The sequence below is a fragment of the Babylonia areolata genome, chromosome 30 (genome assembly GCF_041734735.1).
Source record: "Babylonia areolata isolate BAREFJ2019XMU chromosome 30, ASM4173473v1, whole genome shotgun sequence".
Taxonomy (NCBI): Eukaryota; Metazoa; Mollusca; class Gastropoda; order Neogastropoda; family Buccinidae; genus Babylonia; species Babylonia areolata.
In genome coordinates, this window is record NC_134905.1 from 2,995,167 (window position 1) to 3,018,225 (window position 23,059).

The 23,059-nt window shown below is 44.7% G+C and overlaps 1 protein-coding gene and 1 long non-coding RNA gene across 2 annotated transcripts in view; both read left to right on the forward strand.

Moving 5' to 3' along the window:
- The window catches only part of LOC143275631 (WD repeat and FYVE domain-containing protein 2-like), a 28,456-nt gene extending 8,239 nt beyond the window's left edge, over positions 1–20,217 (forward strand). The window contains exons 4-12 of the mRNA XM_076579881.1: positions 2,291–2,345; positions 4,493–4,643; positions 5,089–5,201; positions 7,923–8,049; positions 11,074–11,179; positions 11,652–11,753; positions 15,128–15,258; positions 17,303–17,411; positions 19,998–20,217. Of these exons, the coding sequence (XP_076435996.1) occupies positions 2,291–2,345; positions 4,493–4,643; positions 5,089–5,201; positions 7,923–8,049; positions 11,074–11,179; positions 11,652–11,753; positions 15,128–15,258; positions 17,303–17,411; positions 19,998–20,027 (924 nt within the window). The 3' untranslated portion in view covers positions 20,028–20,217. The remainder of the gene's footprint in view (positions 1–2,290; positions 2,346–4,492; positions 4,644–5,088; positions 5,202–7,922; positions 8,050–11,073; positions 11,180–11,651; positions 11,754–15,127; positions 15,259–17,302; positions 17,412–19,997) is intronic.
- LOC143275633 (uncharacterized) overlaps positions 1–23,059 on the forward strand; it is a 227,194-nt gene that overhangs the window by 40,476 nt on the left and 163,659 nt on the right. The gene's annotated exons all lie outside the window — the stretch shown is intronic.

Sequence of the window (23,059 nt, forward strand, 5' to 3'; positions counted from 1 at the left end):
CCCTTGGCAGCATCTCCATCTTCACTGACTCCATGTCCACACTCCAGGCCCTCGACTCCACTGATCCTGGTCTACTGATCCAGTCCCTTAACTCTCTCCATACGAACGGCGAAAGAGACAACGTTAACAGCGTTTCACCCCAGTTACCACCATCAAAATATTGCAAGTGGAAGGCTCTCATACTGAAGAGGTGAATTTTGACAAAGAATACCACAATTCTGACGACGGAAGCTAAAGGTTGGGTCATTGAGACACCCACTGGACATCCGAGGGGTCTGTGTAGAGGAGAAGAGAGGACTGGCCGTACTGAGTGAGTTAAGGCTTCCCTCGCAACCCTTACCCAAACAGCCCCAACGACCCTCCAGTGGGTGCCTGCACATGTAGGCCTCCCAGGCAATGAGCGTGCAGACCACCTCGCTAAGGAAGGAAGCCAGCTCACACAGCCAACCGTTCCTGCCACGTATGAGGAAGCAAAAACTCTCCTCCGCAGCAGATTCCGAAGAGGCTGGGTCACCCTGAACGAAGGCTACAAGGCACACCAGGATCCCATCAGGACACTGGAGAGGAGACACCAGACTACCGTCTACAGCCTTCACACAGGACACTGCGGCCTCCAAGCACACCTGAAGAGGATTGGAGTGGCAGCCACATCCCTATGTGATTGTGGCCAGGCTGACCAAACCCCATCCCATATTCTCCAAGACTGCCCCATGTATGAGAAGATGCGGCAGCAGTCCTGGCCTGGGGGTGCTGACCTCAACACCAAGCTCTGGGGGATGGTAGCCCATCTTTGCCGGATGTCTGAGTTTGTGGCATCCCTCGGACTTCGACCCTGACTGCGTAGCTGTCGAACGCAAAAGAAAGAAAAGAAAAGAAAAAGAGAGAAATGAACATTTTCGGTGACTATTTTTGCAAGTTTGTAGTGGAGTGATGGCCTAGGAAGCGAGAGAATCTGAGCGCGCTGGTTCGAATCACGGCTTAGCCGCCGATATTTTCTCTCCCTCCATTAGACCTTGAGTGGTGGTCTGGACGCTAGTCATTTGGATGAGACGATAAACCGAGGTCCCGTGTGCAGCATGCACTTAGCGCACGTAAAAGAACCCACGACAACAAAAGGATTGTTCCTGGCAAAATTCTGCAGAAAAATCCACTTCGATAGGAAAAACAACTAAAACTACACGCAGGAAAAAAAAAAGAAAAAAAGGGGTGGCGCTGTAGTGTAGCGACGCGCTCTCCCTGGGGAGAGCAGCCTGAATTTCACACAGAGAAATCTGTTGTGATAAAAAGAAATACAAATACAAATACAAGTTTACAAGATATATTTGGTTTTAGAATGACACCCATTATTTGCTTTAGACTCCTAAGTTTACTTCTAGCATGTTTCTTGTCATAAATCTGCCAGTAGGTATTCTTCTTCTTCTTCTTCTTCTTCTTCTTCTTCTGCGTTCACTCGTCTGCACACGAGTGGGCTGTGCAGGTCTGCACATACATTGACCTGGGAGATGGTAAAAATCTCCACCCTTTACCCACCAGGCGCCGTCACCGTGATTCGAACCCGGGACCCTCAGATTGACAGTCCAACGCTTTAACCACTCGGCTATTGCGCCCGTCATATTGGTTGTCAGTTTTTTTTAGTTGATGTGTCCTTGAGTATATATATATATCATTTATTCGATTATTGATTTGTTGATAGCAGTTAGATCTGTTTAGTGTGGTTGCTTATGTTTTCCATTTTTATTTATTTCATTTGTGTCTGCTTTGCGTTTCTGTGTTTTGTTGAGCTGGAAAAAAACACAACAGCTTTTTTTTGGTTGATTGTCTTTATTGAGAATTTTAGTCAGTAGATATCTTAGTATAATGTATAGTATTTCATTGTCTTTTTTAATTACATAGATCTGTATTGTATAAAAATAAAAAAAATTTAAAAAATCTCTTACATTTGTAGCTGTTTCTCTCTCTCTCTCTCTCTCTCTCTCTCTCTCTCTCTTTTTATTTTTTTTTTTTTAACTTTTTAAAAATTATATCTTAAGATAACTGTGTCTGAACATTATTAACTTGCATGCACAGATTTATGTATGTACTAATTGGTAAAAGTGTTAACGAGTGTCTAAATTCATGGTGCGGTTTGCTTCTTTTTTTTGTTGTTTAGTGTGTATGCAAAAAAAACACAACAACATTGTGTTGTGTTGTGTGTGTGTGTGTGTGTGTGTGTGTGTGTGTGTGTGTGTGTGTGTGTGTGTGTGTTGTGTATACATGTTGTGTGATGAATAGACTGTTTCTTTGTCACCAGGAATTTGTGATGGAAGACGACTTTAACAGGATGACACACAAACGGGACTTTACTGGTATTTATTCTCATTTATTTGAGTGTGTGTGTGTGTGTGTGTGTGTGTGTGTGTATCTGTATCGATGTTTGTGTGTGCATGTGCGTGTATGTGTGTTTGTATGTATGCGTGTGCGTGTTTGTATGTATATGTGTGTGCGTTTGTATACAGTGTGTGTGTGCGTGCGCACGCATGTGTATGCGCTGTTGAAACTGTGTTTGGCTGCCTACATGGCATGAAATATGACATGTCTGTCAGAGTGTGTATGCGTGCGTGCCTGAGATCTGATTGAATGACACAGGAAACGAATGATGAGCGCCCAGTTGCAGCCGTCAGTCGGCTCTACCCAGGTAGGCAGCCTGTTGTGCAAATGACCCCGTGTTTGTAAAGCGCTTTGAGCTTGGTCTCTGATCGAGGATGTGTGTGGTTCGTCCGTCGGGATCGACGAGGACCATCTAGTCATCCTGGGGGTGGGTGGGTTGAGCTCTGTGGGTGCGCAGATGACTGATCAGGCCAATCCGCGCCCGGAAGGTTCTAACTGCAGTGTGGACAGGGGATGGTGGCGGCTGTCGGGGACTTGCTGGCACTGCTTTTCCTGGCCTGTCTGCGTTGCTCTGCTGCAGCGATTCTGTTGGCCTCACAGGATTTGGCGCCTTCGTGGACAGCTGAACGCCACTTTGGGTCTGTCCATTGCATTCAGCTCCCATGTGTCGTGGCTGATGTTGAAGGCCTTCAGAGAAGCTTTCAGAGTGTCTCTGATCGAGGATAGGTGCTGTATAAGTATCCATATTATTCATTCATTCTCCCCGAGTTCCTCAGCGCACCGGGGACGACTGATAGCAATGAAGTTTTTGTCAGGGCGTGAGTGGCTGCTGAACCATGGCAAATACAAGTACTTGAGTGGAGTGATGGCCTAGAGGTAACGCCTCCGCCTAGGAAGCGAGAGAATCTGAGCGCGCTGGTTCAAATCACAGCTCAGCCGCCGATATTTTCTCCCCCTCCGCTAGACCTTGAGTGGTGGTCTGGGCGCTAGTCGTTCAGATGGGACGATAAACCGAGGTTCCGTGTGCAGCATGCACTCAAAAGAACCCACGGCAACAAAAGGGTTGTTCCTGGCAAAATTCTGTAGTAAAATCCACTTCGAAAAGGAAAACAAATAAAACTGCACGCAGGAAATTTTTTTTTTTTTTAAACCCAGGGGGTGGCACTGTGCTGCAGTGTAGCGAAGCGCTCTCCCTGGGGAGAGAGCAGCCCGAATTTCACACAGAGAAATCTGTTGTGATGAATACAAATACAGATACAAATACTTCACACATCCCCACCCCCACACCCACCCCCAATCCACCCCCATCCCCACCCCCACCCCCAACCCACCTCAACCCAACTCCCACCCCACCTCAACCCCACCCCAACCCCACCCCACCCCCAACCCACCTCAACCCCACCCCCACCCCAACCCCACCCCAACCCACCTCAACCTCACCCCAACCCCAACCCCACCCCAACCCCACCCAACCCACCTCAACCCCACCTCAACCCCACCCCAACCCCACCCCACCCCACCCCAACCCCACCTCAACCCCACCCCCACCCCACCTCAACCCCACCCCAACCCCACCTCAACCCCACCCCCACCCCACCCCACCTCAACCCCACCCCCACCCCACCCCAACCCCACCTCAACCCCACCCCCACCCCACCTCAACCCCACCCCCACCCCACCTCAACCCCACCTCAACCCCACCCCCACCCCACCTCAACACCACCCCCACCCCACCCCAACCCCACCCCACCCCCACCCCACCTCAACCCCACCCCACCCCACCTCAACCCCACCCCCACCCCACCTCAACCCCACCCCAACCCACCCCACCCCACCCCACCCCAACCCACCTCAACCCCACCCCAACCCCACCCCCAACCCCACCCCCAACTCCACCCCCATCCCTAACACCCCCCCACCCCCAACACACCCCCAACCCCCAACACACCTCCACCCCCACCCCCAACACACCCCCATCCCTAACACACCCCACCCCCAACACACCCCTACCCCCACCCCCACCCCACCCCCAACACAACCCCCACCCCCAACCCACCCACCCCCGAACAGTCATTAAAACCTTCTCTCTCCTCTCTCTCTCTCTCTCTTTGCTGTGTTTCGTCAGCGCACCAGGGCCGGCTGATGGCGGTGAGGTTCTCAGTGGGCTGCGAGTGGGTGCTGAGCTGTGGCAAGGACAAGTACTTCCAGTGGCACTGCTCGGAGACAGGGCGGCGGCTGGGCGGCTTCCAAGCTCCCACCTGGTGCCTGTGTCTGGAGTATCCTTCTTCTTGGGGGGGGGGGCTTTGCTGTTCGGGGGGGTGTGGGGGGGGGAGGGAGGGTGTAGGAGGGGGTATGTGGTGGGGGTCAGGTTTTTGACTCACTTGTGTAAACAGAGTCTATGTTTTAACCCGGTGTTCGGTTGTCTGTGTGTCTGTCTGTGTGTCCGTGGTAAACTTTAACATTGAAATTTTCTCTGCAAATACTTTGTCAGTTGACACCAAATTAGGCATAAGAATAGGAAAAATTCAGTTCTCTCCAGTGTAATGCCAAGAATTTCAAATGTTAACGAAATCTTATTGCGTAGAGCCCAACTGCCTGCAAAAGGGGCCATTTGAGGGCTGTCCAAGTATTCATTCAGCGACCAGTTTATATATTCAGTGACCATGTTGGTCAGAGGTGAAGGCCACGGTCAGACGGCCAGTGACCTTAACCTTGGTGAAGATTTGACGAGCAGTCCAGGTCGGCCTTCGTGGGAGACTACTCGGGCCAGGTCACCGTTCTCAAGTTGAAGGACACCACCTTTGACCTCATCACCACGCTGAAAGGTCATTCGGGTAAGTGATCCGTGCTTTGTGTACTTGAGTTTATGAAGATAGATATATATGTAGAGGGAGTGAGATAAAGGGAGATACATGTATATATGTATAAAAATTATGGTGGGTTTTTTAACACTAATGCCAATTAATTAGGGCCTGCACTACACTCGGCTTATATCACAGATTGACGTTAAGTTTACATTTGGGCCAACAGCAAAGTGAGAGCTGTATTTTCAATGGTTTCTCCAGTCAGTGGGAAGTCATTTACAGCTTAGTCTTTTGTGAAGGACTATGACTCTCAAACTAGGAGGCAAAACTGCACTGGCTTTTAGTGCTGCAGCCTTGGGGGGCTAGTTGGCCTTTGGGAACCATCCCAACGCCGACTGTCCTAAAACCCTCTTGGCCGAGAGAGATGTAACTTGGGCAAGATACTCTCCACTATAATCAAATTCTAGCCCAAATAGTCAGAACAGCAGTTGCCTCCTCTGCTGTTCTGATGGTCATAGTCGGACACGACTGACTATCATATCTATATATATATATATATATATATAAATAAAATGCCAATTAAAAAAAAAATCTAATGCAAATGCATCTTAAAGGATCTGAAATAGTATGATGGTAGGGAAATTTGTATATGTATTTCTTTTTATCACAGCAGATTTCTCTGTGTGAAATTCGGGCTGCCTCTCCCCAGGGAGAGCGCGTCGCTATTCTACGGCGCCACCCTTTTTTTTTTTTTTTTTATTTTTTCCTGTGTGTAGTTTTATTTGTTTTTCCTATCCCGTGCATTTTTCCTTCAGAAGTTTGCCAGAAACAACCCTTTTGTTGCCGTGGGTTCTTTAATGTGTACTAAGTGCATGTTGCACACCTGGACCTCGGTTTATCGTCTCATCCAAATGACTAGCGCCTAGACCACCACTCAAGGTCTAGTGGAGGGGGAGAAAATATCGGCGGCTGAGCCGTGATTTGCATACAGGTTTTGAAGATGGAATATTTATCCCCCTCTCTCCTCTTACCCTTCACCATCATGGCACATCACTGTGTGTGTGTGTGTGTGTGACTCGTGTGTGTGTGTGTGTCTGTGTGTGTGTGTTTGCGCTTGTGTGTGTGTGTGAATAGAATAGAATGCCATAAATTTTGATGTCATGAAACCTTAAGGCTTATAAGACACAAAAACATAGGTTAAAAAAAAATCATTATTATCGTCATGTGTGTGCGTGAGTATGTGTGTGTGTGTGTGTGTGTGAATAGAATAGAATACCAAAAATTTAGAATAGAATAGAATAAAGTTTAATGTCATGAAACCTTAAGGCTTATAAGACACAAAAACATAGGTTAAAAAAAAATCATTATTATCGTCATGTGTGTGCGTGTGTGTGTGTGAATAGAATAGAATACCATAAATTTTGATGTCATGAAACCTTAAGGCTTATAAGACACAAGAACACAGGTTAAAAAAAAAAAAATTATTATTAATGTTGTGTGTGTGTGCGCCCATGTGTGTGTGTGTGCATGCGTGGGTGCGTGCGTGCATGCCTCTGTGTGTGTGTGTGTGAGAGAGAGAGAGAGTATGTGTGTGCGTGTGTGTGTGAATAGAACAAAATACAATAGATTTTAATATGAAACCTTAAGGCTTATAAGACACAAGAACATAGGTAAAAAAAAAAAGAAGAAAAAAATCATTATTAACATCATGTGTGTGTGAGTGTGTGTGTGTGTGTGTGTGAATAGAATAGAATACCAAAAATTTAGAATAGAATAGAATAAAGTTTAATGTCATTAAACCTTAAGGTTTATAAGACACAAGAACACAGGTAAAAAAAAAAAAAAAAATCATTATTAACATCATGTGTGTGTGTGTGTGTGTGTGTGTGTGTGTGAATAGAATAGAATACCAAAAATTTAGAATAGAATAGAATAAAGTTTAATGTCATTAAACCTTAAGGTTTATAAGACACAAGAACACAGGTAAAAAAAAAAAAAAAAAAAAAATCATTATTAACATCGTGTGTGTGTGTGTGTGAGTATGTGTGTGTGTGTGTTTGTGAATAGAATAGAATTCCAAAAATTTAGAACACAGTACGTTAAAACAGAACAGGGACCACTGAACACCACCGAAGTGACTCAGCAGCAGTGCAGGGTCTCCTCTGGTGTGTGGCCTCCGGGCGACCTAACATCGATGGTTCCCTGTGGACTGCCGATGCTGGAACTGCAACTGACGAATCCCGGGTGTGGCCGTGTATGGGGGAATCTAAATGAGCGGCGTGGGAGTAATGCCACTGAAACGGTGCAGATGATGGGGCAGCAAAAAAAAAAAAAAAAATTAGAATAGAATAGAATAAAGTTTAATGTCATGAAACCTTAACTCTCTCCATACGAACGGCGAAAGAGACGACGTTAACAGCGTTTCACCCCAGTTACCATCATCAAAATATTGCAAGCGGAAGGCTCTTATACTGAAGAGGTGAATGTTGACAAAGAATACCACAATTCTGACGACGGAAGCTAAAGGCTGGGTCATTCAGACACCCACTGGACATCCGAGGAGTCTGTGTGGAGGAGAAGAGAGGACTGGCCGTACTGAGTGAGTTAAGGTTTATAAGACACAAGAACACAAGTAAAAAAAAAAAAAAAAAAAAAAAAAAATCATTATTAACATCATGTGTGTGTGTGTGTGCGTGCATGTGCGTGCATGCATGTGTGTGTGTGTGTGTGTGTGTGTGTGTGTGAGTGCAGGCAGTGTGCGCAGTCTGGCGTGGGACGCGGAACGCAAGCTTCTGTTCTCCGGCAGCTTTGACAACGGGATCATCGTCTGGGACATCGGCGGCAAGAAGGGCTCTGCCTATGAACTGCAAGGCCACAAGTAAGTGGCGGTCTTTCTGCTTTCTTTCTTTCTATCTTTCTCTCTTTCTGTCTTTCCTCTTCTTTCTTTCTTCCTTTCTTTCTCTCTTTCTTTCTCTCTTTCTTTCTAGTTTCTTTCTTCCTTTCTCTCTCTCTTTCTTTCTTTCTGTCTTTCTTTCTTTCTTTCTTTCCTCTTCTTTCTTTCTTTCTTTCTTTCTTTCTTCCTCTCTTTCTTTCTTTCTTTCTTTCTTTCCTCTTCTGTCTTTCTTTCTTTCTTTCCTCTTCTTTCTGTCTTTCCTCTTCTTTCTTTCTTTCTTTCTTTCCTCTTCTTTCTTTCTGTCTTTCTTCCTCTCTTTCTTTCTTTCGTTCTGTCTTTCCTCTTCTTTCTTTCTTTCCTCTCTTTCTCTCTTTCTTTCTTCCTCTCTTTCTTTCTACCTGTCTTTCTTTCTTCCTCTCTTTCTTTCTTTCTTTCTTTCTTTCTTCCTCTTCTTTCTTTCTTTCCTCTTCTTTCTTTCTTTCTCTCTTTCTTCCTTTCTTTCTTTCTCTCTTTCTTTCTTCCTTTCTTTCTTTCTTTCTTCCTCTCTTTCTTTCTCTCTTTCTATGTTTCTTTCTTTCTTTCTTTCTTCCTCTCTTTCTTTCTGTCTTTCTTTCTTTCTTTCTCTCTTCCTGTCTTTCTTTCTTCCTCTCTTTCTGTCTTCCTCTCTTTCTTTCTTTCTGTCTTTCCTCTTCCTTTCTTTGGCGGCAAGAAGGGCTCTGCCTATGAACTGCAAGGCCACAAGTATGTGGCTGTCTTTCTGCTCTCTTTCTTTCTTTCTCTCCTTCTTTCTTTCTTTCTGTCTTTCCTCTTCTTTCTTTCTTTCTTTCTTTCTTTCTGTCTTTCCTCTTCTTTCTTTCTCTCTTTCTTACCTTCTTTGTCTTTCTTTTCTTCTCTCTTTGTTTCTTTCCTTCTTTCTTCCTATCCTTTTTTGTGTGTGTTTATTTCTGGTAAAAGTAATTCAGTGAAAAGCGATAACACATATAAATGTCAGACACAATTCTGAAAGTGTGGTAGATCACAGTCACGTGTCACCCAGTATAATAAGGCAGAGCTTATGTATTGAGATGCAAGATACAAAATATAGTTACATCAATATCTTCTTCTTCTTCTGCGTTCGTGGGCTGCAACTCCCACGTTCACTCGTATGTACATGAGCGTGCTTTTACGTGTATGACCGTTTTTACCCGGCCATGTAGGCAGCCATACTCCGCTTTCAGGGGGTGTATGCTGGGTATGTTCTTGTTTCCATAACCCACCGAACGCTGACATGGATTACAGGATCTTTAATGTGCGTATTTTGATCTTCTGCTTGCGTATACACACGAAGGGGGTTCAGGCACTGGCAGGTCTGCACATATGTTGACTTGGGAGATCGGAAAAATCTCCACCCTTCACCCACCAGGCACCATCACCGAGATTCGAACCCGGGACCCTCAGATTGAAAGTCCAACGCTTTAACCACTCGGCTATTGCGCCCGTCACACATCAATATCATAACTGCATAATTCTATAATGGATTATCCTTGTGTTGTTTTCAGATCAGAGTGTATAATGGATTATTCTTGTGGTGTTTTCAGATCAGAATGTATGAATTAATGGATTATTCTTGTGTATAATTATAAACGTCAGACACAATTCTGAAAGTGTGGTAGGTCACAGTTGCTTGTCACTGAATTATAAGGCACAGCAATGCATTGAGATGCAAAATACAAAATACAATTACATCAGTGCCTGAACCCCCATTTGTGTGTATGAAGATCAAATACGCACGTTAAAGATCCTGTAACCCATGCCAGCGTTCGGTGGGTCATGGCAGTGAGAACATACCCAGCATGCACACCCCCGAAAACAGAGTGTGGCTGCCTACCATGGCAGGGTAAATAAATAAAACGGTCATGCACATAAAATGCTACATGTCTGAATGTGTATGTGTGCGTGACAAACCAGACTGAATGACTCGGTTAAACGAATGATGAGCGCCCAATGGCAGCCGTCAGTTGGCTCTACCCAGGTAGGCAGCCTGTTGTGCAAATGACTCCATGTTTGTAAAGTGCCTAGAGCTTGGTCAAGGGTAAGAGCTCCCCCTGCCCTTTGGTCATCCTCTTCCTGCTTCGCAGCCGTTGGGAAAGGTTTCCTCCTCCGCCTAGTCCGTCGTTGGGAGACTTCACATGCAGCAGGTAGTACTGGGGTTACATGGTACCAGTAGCAAGGGCTATGCCCCTGACCTGGCATAACAACAGGCTGTGGAACAACAAAGGAATCAGGCTCAGCACCAAAATCAAAGCCTACAGAGCTGTTGTGCTGACCACCTCGTTGTACTGCTGTGAAGCATGGACAACGTATCGCCGTCACATTCAACAACTTGAGCAGTTTCACCAGAGGTGCCTATGAAAGATCCTCAGCATGAAGTGGCAAGATAGGGTCTCCAACCTCCAGTACCTAGAGAGGAGCGGCCTGCCCAGCATCGAAAGCCTGCTGATCCAGTGCCAGCTACGCTGGACAGGACACATCCGCATGACAGACAGCAGGATCCCGAAGATGCTTTTGTATGGCCAGCTGAAGGAAGGCCACCATGAACTTGGAAGACCCTGCAAGCGCTTCAAGGACACCTTGAAGACAAACCTCAAAGCCTGTGACATAGACATCGCTTCCTGGGGAACAGATGCCCTTGACCACTCGTGCTGGAGGATGCTGTGCTCTAGTGGCATAAAGACGTTTGAAAACAAGAGAACGCTGGCCATTAAGGAGAAGCGTGAGCGAAGGAAGCAGGGCTCAACTTCTGGGGACGTTTTCCCTTGCAACACCTGTGGGAAGTGCTGCGCATCCAGAATCAGCTTCTTCTCCCATATGAGGACACACACTGACAGATAAGCCTGCCTGCCTACTCATCCGTCGGTCCGACGGGAGACTCCATCATCAGAGCTTGGTCTCCCAGCCGAGGATAGGCGTTATCGAAGTATCCGTAATGGTGATGAATGAGGATGAAAAGGTGAGCGTTTTGTTTCACAGGGACAAGATCCAGAGTCTGATCTATGTGGACGGGAGTAAGCAGCTGATCTCGGCGTCAGATGATGGAATCGTGGGACTGTGGGACATGGACACCAAGAGAACGGAGGTGAGTATTGTATTGTATTGTATTGTATTGTATTGTATTGTATTTCTTTTTATCACAACAGATTTCTCTGTGTGAAATTCGGGCTGCTCTCCCCAGGGAGAGCGCGTCGCTACACTACAGCGCCACCCTTTTTTTTTTTTTTTTGTAATTTTTTTCCTGCGTGCAGTTTTATTTGTTTTTCCTATCGAAGTGGATTTTTAGACAGAATTTTGCCAGGAACAACCCTTTTGTTGCCGTTGCGTATACACACGAAGGGTGTTTCAGGCACCAGCAGGTCTGCACATATGTTGACCTGGGAGATCGGAGAAATCTCCACCCTTTACCTTACCAGGCGCCGTTACCGAGATTCGAACCCGGGACCCTCAGATTGAAAGTCCATTCGGCTATTGCGCCCGTCATTTTTTTTCATTTTTTTTTTTTTTCATTTTATTTTGTTTTCATTTCATTTGTTTTACTGTTTTTCGGTGTTCAGACGCCGGAGTGGGTGGAGGCGGACAGCTGCCACAAGTGTGACTCCCCCTTCTTCTGGAACTTCCGCAAAATGTGGGACGATAAAACCATCGGCAACAGACAGGTCGGTGGTGGTTGTGGTCGTCGTGGGGTTGGGGGTGGTGGTGGCGGTAGTGGTGTTGCTGTTGTTTTTGTTGTTGTTGGTGGTGATGGTGTTGTTTTGTTGTTGTTGGTGTTGTTGGTGGTGGTGGTGGTGTTGTTGTTATTGTTGTTGATGATGTTGGTTGTGATAATGGTGGTGAAGTTGGTGTTGTTTTTGTTGTTGATGTTGTTGGTGGTGGTGATGGTGTTGTTATTGTTGTTGATGTTGTTGTTGGTGGTGATGATGTTGTTGTTGGTGGTGATGATGTTGTTGTTGGTTGTGATGGTGTTGTTATTGTTGTAGATGGTGGTGGTGGTGGTGGTGGTGGTGTTGTTTTTGTTGTTGATGTTGGTGTTGGTGGTGGTGGTGTTGTTATTGTTGTTGATGTTGTTGGTGGTGATGGTGTTGTTATTGTTGATGTTGATGGTGGTGGTGGTGATGATGGTCATGGTGTTGTTATTGTTGTTGATGTTGTTGGTGGTGATGGTGATGGTGTTGTTATTGTTGTTGATGTTGTTGTTGGTGATGGAGATGGTGTTGTTTTTGTTGTTGATGTTGTTGGTGGTGATGGTGTTGTTGTTGATGTTGTTGTTGGTGATGGAGATGGTGTTGTTATTGTTGTTGATGTTGTTGTTGGTGATGGAGATGGTGTTGTTATTGTTGTTGATGTTGTTGTTGGTGGTGGTGGTGGTGTTGTTTTTGTTGTTGTTGTTGTTGGTGTTGTTGGTGGTGGTGATGGTGTTGTTGTTGTTGTAGATGGTGGTGGTGGTGGTGGTGGTAGTTGTGTTGTTGATGTTGGTGGTGGTGGTGGTGATGGTGTTGTTATTGTTGTTGTTGTTGTTGGTGGTGATGGAGATGGTGTTGTTTTTGTTGTTGATGTTGTTGGTGGTGATGGAGATGGTGTTGTTTTTGTTGTTGATGTTGTTGGTGGTGGTGGTGATGGTGTTGTTATTGTTGTTGATGTTGTTGTTGGTGGTGATGGTGTTGTTGTTGGTGGTGATGATGTTGTTGTTGGTGGTGATGATGTTGTTGTTGGTGGTGATGGTGTTGTTATTGTTGTTGATGTTGGTGGTGGTGGTGGTGATGGTGTTGTTGTTGTTGATGTTGGTGGTGGTGGTGATGGTGTTGTTATTGTTGTTGATGTTGGTGGTGATGGTGGTGGTGATGTTGTTGTTTTTGTTGATGGTGTTGGTGGTGATGGAGATGGTGTTGTTGTTGTTGATGTTGTTGGTGGTGGTGATGGTGTTGTTTTTGTTGTTGATGTTGTTGGTGTTGTTGGTGGTGGTGATGGTGTTGTTGTTGTTGATGTTGTTGTTGGTGGTGGTGGTGTTGTTGTTGATGTTGTTGGTGGTGGTGGTGATGATGTTGTTGATGTTGTTGGTGGTGGTGGTGATGATGTTGTTGATGTTGTTGGTGGTGGTGGTGATGATGTTGTTGTTGTTGATGTTGTTGTTGGTGGTGGTGATGGTGTTGTTGGTGTTGTTGGTGGTGGTGGTGGTGGTGTTGTTGTTGTTGTTGTTGTTGGTGGTGGTAGTTGTGTTGTTGTTGTTGGTGGTGGTGGTGGTAGTTGTGTTGTTGATGTTGTTGTTGTTGTTGGGCGGTAATCATTGTTTTCATTGTGATTTTGGTGGTGGTTGGTTTGGTTGTGTTGGTGGTGGTTGTGGTGTCATCGGTCTTCTTCACATCATCATCATCACTGTTCACATCATCATCATCATCATCATCATCATCATCTCTGTTCACATCACCTGTTCACATCATCATCATCATTATTATCATAATCACTGTTCACATCATCATTATCATCACTGTTCACATCATCATCATCATCATCATCATTATCATCACTGTTCACATCATCATCATCATCATCATCATCATCACTGTTCACATCATCATCATCATCATTATCATCACTGTTCACATCATCATCATCATCATCATCATCATCATCATCATCATCATCATCATCACTGTTCACATCATCATCATCATCATCATCATCATCATCACTGTTCACATGATCATCATCACCTGTCATCATCATCATCATCATCATTATCATCACTGTTCACATCATCATCATCTGTCTTTACATCATCACTGTTATCATCATCATCATCATCATCATCATCACTGTTCACATCATCATCATCATAATCATCACTGTTCACATCATCATCAATATCATCATCATCACTGTTCACATCATCATCATCATCATCATCTTTGTTCACATCATCATCATCATCATCATCACTGTTCACATCATCATCATCATCATCATCATCACTGTTCACATCATCATCATCATCATCATCACTGTTCACATCATCATCATCATCACTGTTCACATCATCATCATCATCATCACTGTTCACATCATCATCATCATCACTGTTCACATCATCATCATCATCATCACTGTTCACATCATCATCATCATCACTGTTCACATCATCATCATCGTCATCATCTTTGTTCACATCATCAATATCATCATCATCACTGTTCACATCATCATCATCATCATCATCTTTGTTCACATCATCATCATCATCATCATCACTGTTCACATCATCATCATCATCACTGTTCACATCATCATCATCATCATCACTGTTCACATCATCATCATCACTGTTCACATCATCATCATCATCATCATCACTGTTCACATCACCATCATCATCACTGTTCACATCATCATCATCATCATCACTGTTCACATCATCATCATCATCACTGTTCACATCATCATCATCATCATCATCACTGTTCACATCATCATCATCACTGTTCACATCATCATCATCATCATCATCATCATCATCACTGTTCACATCATCATCATCATCATCATCACTGTTCACATCATCATCATCATCATCATCATCATCATCATCACTGTTCACATCATCATCATCATTATCACTGTTCACATCATCATCATTGTTCACATCATCATCATCATCATCATCATCATCATTATCATCACTGTTCACATCATCATCATCATCATTATCATCACTGTTCACATCATCATCATCATCATCATCATCATTATCATCACTGTTCACATCATCATCATCATCATAATCACTGTTCACATCATCATCATCATCATCACTGTTCACATCATCATCATCATCATCATCACTGTTCACATCATCATCATCATCATCACTGTTCACATCATCATCATCATCATCATCATCACTGTTCACATCATAATCACTGTTGTCGTCATCATCACTGTTGACATTATCATCATCATCATCACTGTTCACATCATCATCATCATCATCCTTGTCATCACTCTTCAGTGTTCACATTCGGATTATCTGTGGTCGCAGCACCACTGCCGGCGATGCGGGAGAGCGTTCTGCAACAAGTGCACCAGTAAGCGGTCCACCATTCCCCCCATGGGCTACGAGTACGAGGTTCGAGTCTGTGAGGATTGCATCGACCTCATCACGGAGGAAGAGTGAGTCCCAGTTCTGATGATAATTGTGCCCAGTGAGAGGGAGGGCGTACCCACTTCAGAATCGTGGTTTGAGTGTGTGTGTGTGTGTGTGTGTGTGTGCGTGGTCAGCTGTCTGGGAATCAGTTCGTGTCTTAACTTGTCTGGGCGTCGGTGGTTTATATCACAGCAGGCGTCATCACTCAGAGTGGGTTTAGTTCTGATTATGATTATCATGGACATGTCGTCCAGTATATGGTTTATTCAAGGGAGCCATCCATACTTGGGAACACATGTGTGCGTGTTTGTGTGCGTGTTTACACACACATAGACAAACAGAATGCCCACAGAGACACACACACGCACACACTGACATGCATGCACAAGCATGCACCCACAACACACAAAACGCTCACACAAGCACACACACACACACACAGAGTCTTGTTAACGCTGCCTGGTGGGTAAAGGGTGGAGATTTTTCCGATCTCCCAGGTCAACATGTGTGCGGACATGCTTGTGCCTGAACCCCCTTGGTGTGTATACGCTCGCAGAAGATAAAAACAAAAAATGCACATTAAAGATCCTGTAATCCATGTCAGTGTTCGGTGGCTTATGGAAAACAAGAACATACCCAGCATGCACACCCCTGAAAACGAAGTATGGCTGCCTACATGGGGTAAATAAATAGAATGGTCATACAGGAAACTTCTTCTTCTTCTTTTGCGTTCACTCGTATGCACACGAGTGGGCTTTTACGTGTATGACCGTTTTTACCCCACCATGTAGGCAGCCATACTCCGTTTTCGGGGGTGTGCATGCTGGGTATGTTCTTGTTTCCATAACCCACCCAACCCTGACATGGATTACAGGATTTTTAATGTGCGTATTTGATCTTCTGCTTGCATATACACACGAAGGGGGTTCAGGCACTAAGCAGGTCTGCACATATGTTGACCTGGGAGATCGGAAAAATCTCCACCCTTTTACCCACCAGGCGCCGTCACCGTGATTCGAACCCGGAACCCTCAGATTGACAGTTCAACGCTTTAACCACTCGGCTATTGCGCCCATCAATCCCTGCCATCAAACGGTGTCTGTGAAGGGCATCAGGTGGCCATGATTCAGTGTGTGGTGTGTGTCCCCAGCAAGACGCCCCTGGCCTCTTTCCGTGTTTGTAAAATGCCTGGAGCTTGGTCTCCGACCGAGGATAGGTGCTGTATTGCGTCAGTCTTTTTTTCCGTTCTTGTCACAACAGATTTCTCTGTGTGAAATTCGGGCTGCTCTCCCTTGGGAGAGTGTGTCACTACAATGAGAGCGCCACCCTTTTTTTTTTTTGGTACTTTTTCCTGCCTGCAGTTTTTTTTTTTTTTTTGTTTTCCTATCGAAGTGGATTTTTTCTACATAATTTTGACAGGGACAACCGTTTTGTTGCTATGGGTTCAGGACCTCGGTTTATCATCTCATCTGAATGACTAGCGTCCAGACCATCACTCAAGGTCTAGCGGTGGGGGGGAGAAAATGGTGGCAGCTGTGCTTGGGATTCGAACCTGATTCTCCCGCTTCCTAGGCAGGCAGACGCGTCACCTCTAGGCCATCACATCCGCTGTATTGGTATCCATGCCATCTTCTTCTTCTTCTTCTTCTGCGTTCACTCGTATGCACACGAGTGGGCTTTTACGTGTATGACCGTTTTTACCCCGCCATGTAGGCAGCCATACTCCGTTTTCGGGGGTGTGCATGCTGGGTATGTTCTTGTTTCCATAACCCACCGAACGCTGACGTGGATTACAGGATCTTTAACGTGCGTATTTGATCTTCTGCTTGCATATACACACGAAGGGGGTTCAGGCACTAAGCAGGTCTGCACGTATGTTGACCTGGGAGATCGGAAAAATCTCCACCCTTTTACCCACCAGGCGCCGTCACCGTGATTCGAACCCGGGACCCTCAGATTGACAGTCCAACGCTTTAACCACTCGGCTATTGCACCCGTCAGTCCCTGCCATCAAACGGTGGCTATGAAGGGCATCAGGTGGCTATGATTCAATGTGTGGTGTGTCCCCAGCAAAACGCCCCTGGCCTCTTTCCACGACTCCAGACACAACGTCCTCAGCCTGCGCTTGGACCTGGCTCGCCGAATGTTGGTCACCTGTGGGAAGGATCACATCATCAAGGTGAGAGAGAGAGAGAGGGAGAGGGAAGACAGAAAGAGAGAGGGGGAGAGAGGGAGAGAGAGTGTGTCTGCGATGGTGTGTGTGTGATGGTGTGTGTGTGTGGACATTGCTTGTCGGATGTTGGTCACCTGTGGGAAGGATCACGTCATCAAGGTGAGAGAGAGAGAGGGAGGGAGAGAGAGAGAGAGAGAGTGTGTAATGGTGTGTGTGTGTGTGTGGACATTGCTTGTCCGATGTTGGTCACCTGTGGGAAGGATCACACCATCAAGGTGAGAGAGAGAGAGAGAAAGAGAGTGAGAGAGAGGGTGTGTGTGTGATGGTGTGTGTGTGTGGACATTGCTTGTCGGATGTTGGTCACCTGTGGGAAGGATCACGTCATCAAGGTGAGAGAGAGACAGAGAGAGGGAGAGAGGGAGAGAGAGTGTGTGTGATGGTGTGTGTGTGCATGTGGACATTGCTTGCCGAATGTTGGTCACCTGTGGGAAGGATCACGTCATCAAGGTGAGAGAGAGAGAGAGATGGAGAGAGAGAGAGTGTGTGTGTGTGATGGTGTGTGTGTGTATGTGGACATTGCTTGTCGGATGTTGGTCACCTGTGGGAAGGATCACGTCATCAAGGTGAGAGAGACACAGAGAGAGAGAGGGAGAGAGAGAGAGGGAGGGAGACAGAGACACAGAGAGAGAGAGAGAGAGAGTGTGTGTGTGATGGTGTGTGTGTGTGTGGACATTGCTTGTCAGATGTTGGTCACCTGTTGGAAGGATCATGTCATCAAGGTGAGAGAGAGAGAGAGAGGGAGAGGGAAGACAGAAAGAGAGAAAGAGAGAGAGAGTGTGTGTGTGTGATGGTGTGTGTGTGTGTGGACATTGTTTGTCGGATGTTGGTCACCTGTGGGAAAGATCACGTCATCAAGGTGAGAGAGACACAGAGAGAGTGTGTGTGTATGTGTGTGATGGGGTGTGTATGTGGACATTGCTTATCGGATGTTGATCACATGTGGGAAAGATTCATGTCATCAAGGTGTGTGTGTGTGTGTGTGTGTGTGTGTGAGATGGTGTGTGTGTGTGGACATCGCTCATTGTCTTCTGGTTACCTGTGGGAAAGATCATATCATCAAGGTGAGAGAGACAGAGGCAGAGAGACAGAGAGAGTGTGTGTGTGTGTAGGTGTGTGTGTGTGATGATGATTGTGTGTGTGCGTGTGTGATGGTGTGTGTGTTTCACTGTTTGTGATAGTTTGTGATGGGTATGTGTGTTTGTGATGGGTGTGTGTGTGTGTGTGTGTGTTGTTTATACCTACAATTTGTAGTATTATCTTGGTTTATACAGATACACTTATATGTTTGTTGTTTTTTTTCATGTACATGTAATATTGCATATGAGGTGCTTAGAGCCATTCACATGGGGATTTTGTGCCACTTTAACTCACTCAGTACGGCCAGTCCTCTCTTCTCCGTTAACAGCGTTTCACCCCAATTACCATCATCAAAATATTGCAAGCGGAACGCTCTTATACTGAAGACGTGAATGTTGACAAAGAATACCACAATTCTGACGATGGAAGCTAAAGGTTGGGTCATTCAGACACCCACTGGACATCCGAGGGGTCTGTGTAGAGGAGAAGAGAGGACTGGCCGTACTGAGTGAGTTAATGTTGTTAAATGCACGTAATTATTTTTCTGAGCCCAACACTCGGCTTATATCACAGATTGACATAAGTTTACATTTGGGCCAACAGCAAAGTGAGAGCTGTATTATCAATGGTTTATTCAGTCAATGGGAAACCATTTACAGCTTAGTCTTTTGTGAAGGACTATGACTCTCAAACTAGGAGGCAAAATTGCACTGGCTCTTAGTGCTGCAGCCTTGTGGGCTAGTTGTCCTTTTGGGAACCATCCCAACGCCGACTTGTCCTAAAACCCTCTTGGCTGAGAGAGTGGGGGATGTAACTTGGGCAAGACACTCTCCACTATAATCCAATTCTAGCCCGAATAGTCAGAACAGCAGTTGCCTCCTCTGCTGTTCTGATGGTCATAGTCGGACACGACTGACTATCATATATAGATATATTTTTCTACATTTTTCTTCTTCTCTCTCTTTTTTGTTTTTGTTTTTTCCTTCGTGGAGGAAGGTGGCAGAATGGTTAAGACGCTCAGCTGCCAATACAGAGAGTCCGTGAGGGTGTGGGTTCGAATCCCGCTCTCGCCCTTTCTCCTAAGTTTGACTGGAAAATCAAACTGAGCGTCTAGTCTTTCGGATGAGACGATAAACCGAGGTCCCGTGTGCAGCACGCACTTGGCGCACTGAAAAAGAACCCATGGCAACGAGAGTGTTGTCCTCTGGCGAAATTACGTAAAATGAAATCCACTTTCATAGGTACACAAATATGTAAGCATGCACTCAAGGCCTGACTAAAGCGCGTTGGGTTATGCTGCTGGTCAGGCATCTGCTCAACAGATGTGGTGTAGCGTGTATGGATTTGTCCGAACGCAGTGACGCCTCCTTGAGAAAGTGAAACTGAAACTGAAACTGTAATGACTACATTTGTGTGTTGATTTTTTTTTTTTTTTTTTTTTTTTTTTTTTTCCAGATATGGGACCTGAACAGCCTACTGCGCTAACAAAACCACAGCTGTCGCTGTACAGTCTTCACCACTGACAAAATCCAGGCGGCCTTCTTCTTCTCCTTCTTCTCCTCCTTCTTCTCCTCCTTCTCCTTTGTCTCCAGCACTGTAAACTTTAACGATGATGTACCTGTGTGTAGTCACTGTGCATGTCTGGAGTGAGGTTACTACTACTACTACTACTACTACTACTACTACTACTGCTACTTCTGCTACTACTACTACTACTATGCCATTTATGATTCACTTCTGGATTTTTTTTTTTTTTTTTTTTTTTTTTTGTTGTCGTCAAAAATCTATTATTTGAATTGTCTCCGTCTCAACTTTTCATGTCTGGAGAATTGATAGTGCATACTTATGGCAGTAAGTGTGTGGGTGTGTAGACAACTGGTTTTTTTTTTTTTCAGTTTCTGCTTTTTGATATATATATATATATATATATATATGTATATGTATATATATATATATATATTTATTTTTTTTTTTTTCTGATGCTTGTTTTGTTGCATGCACGTAGACACGCATATAGATGCACAACCATAAGCATTCATGCATGAGCTAACACATGTATAGACATATAGACATAGACACAGACACACACACAGACATGTAGACACAGACACACACACACACACACATTTACTCACATGCACATTTACACACACACTCAACACGTGCGCGCACACACACACACGCACAGACACACACACTTCTTTTTGTGTGTGTGTGTGTGTGTGTGTGTTATTTTATTTCTAGAATATGGGGGAGACGTGTCACAATTTTAAACTGCCAGTCTTGTCTTCAGATTCAGATGACTGAGCAAATATTCCAATCAAAATTGTAAAAGAAAAAAAAGAAGGAAAAAAAACAAAAACAAAAAAACCCCCAAAAAACAACAGAACAACAATGTAATTTTGCTGTTGGCTCACTTTTCAAACTTGACTCTGTCATTTGTAGCTCACTTTTAGTTTTCGCAAGCTGTGATGATGGAGATTGTGTGTGTGTGTGTGTGTGTGTGTGTGTGTGTGTTAAAAAGAAAGAAAACTATGCCTGTTAAAAAAAGAAAAGAAGAGAGTGTGTGTGTGTGTGTCTTGTGTGTGTGTGTGTCTGTGTACTCTCTTGGGAACAAATTTGTGTTTGTGCATCTCTGTGTGTGTAGATGTTTGTGTGTGTGTGTGTGTGTGTGTGTTAGGTAGAGAGAGAGAGAGAGCCAGTAATTCTTCTTTTTTCTGTCTCTCTCTCTTTTTTTTTTAATTTTATTTTATTTTTAACAGTATGTTTTGCATTCACTAGCTTGTATTGCTCTGATACTATGCAAAACGTCATCGTCATCATCATCACCATCATCACTGTTTATCATCGTCAGTAATAGTTGTAGGTGGCGGTATTGATTTGGACAATGATGATGTACATTATGATGAAGAGACTATCACGCTAATGTGACAAACACATTACAGGCTTGCACGGTGGTTTACTGTTCATTTCGGCCATAATACGATTTTTTATTTGCCCGGATATTCCGTTGTTGATGTGTGCGCTCATGTAGGACGGCTCGGCTTATATCACAGATTGACATAAGTTTTTACAGTTTGGTGCCAACAGCAAAGTGAGAGCTGTATTATCAATGGTTTCTCCAGTCAATGGGAAACCATTTACAGCTTAAGTCTTTTTGTGAAGGACTATGACTCTCAAACTAGGAGGCAAAATTGCACTGGCTCTTAGTGCTGCAGCCTTGGGGGGCTAGTTTGCCTTTTGGGAACCATCCCCAACGCCGACTGTCCTAAAACCCTCTTGGCCGAGAGAGTGGGGATGTACTTGGGCAAGACACTCTCCACTATAATCAAATTCTAGCCCAATTAGTTGGAACAGCAGTTGCCTCCTCTGCTGTTCTGATGGTTATAGTCGGACACGACTGACTGTCATATAAAATATATATATATATATATATATAGGATCTGTCTGTCTGAGACTCTCTTTTTACTTTTGATTTTCTTTTTCTTTGAATCATTCTTTTTCTGTATTTCTTCCATTCTTTCTTTCTCTCTCTTTTTCTCTCGTGTTTGCTTTAGTTCTTTCTTTGTTTTGACGTTTCCTTTTTTCCTCCCTTCCTTCCTTCCTTCCTTATATCTTCTTCTTCCTTCCTCCTTCCCTCTCTCTCTTTCTCTTTCAACTTTTTCTTCCTTCCTTCCTTCCTTCTTCTTCTCTCTTCCATCCTCCCTCCCTTTCTCTCTTTCAACTTTTTCTTCCTTCCTCCCTTCCTTCCTGCCTTCCATCTTCTTCCTCTTTCTTCCTTCTTTCCTCCTTCCCTCTCTCTCTTTCTCTTTCAGCTTTTTCTTCTTTCCTTCTTCTTCTTCTCTCTTCCATCCTCCCTCCCTTTCTCTCTTTCAACTTTTTCTTCCTTCCTTCCTTCCTTCCATTCTTTCTTCCTTCTTTGTCTTCTATCTTCCTCCCTCCCTCCCTCCCTCCCTCTCTTTCTCTTTCAACTTTTTCTTCCTTCCTTCCTTCCTTCCTTCCATCTTCTTCTTCTCTCTTCCATTCTCCCTTCCTTTCTCTCTTTCAACTTTTCTTCCTTCCTTCCTTCCATTCTTTCTTCCTTCTTTGTCTTCTATCTTCCTCCCTCCCTCCCTCCCTCCCTCTCTTTCTCTTTCAACTTTTTCTTCCTTCCTCCCTTCCTTCCTTCTTCTTCTATCTTCCTTCCTTCCTTCCATTCTTTCTTCCTCCTTCTTCTTCTTCTATCTTCCTTCCTTCCTCCCTCCCTCCCTCCCTCCCTCTCTTTCAACTTTTTCTCCCTTCCTCCCTTCCTTCTTCTTCTTCTATCTTCCTTCCATCCTTCCATTCTTTCTTCCTTCTTCTTCTTCTTCTATCTTCCTTCCTTCCTCCCTCCCTCCCTCTCTTTCAACTTTTTCTTCCTTTCTCCCTTCCTTCTTCCTTCCATCCTTCCTTCTTCATCTTCTATCTTCCTTCCTTCCCCCCTCCCTCTCTTTCTCTTTCAACTTTTTCTTCCTTCCTCCCTTCCTTCTTCTTCTTCT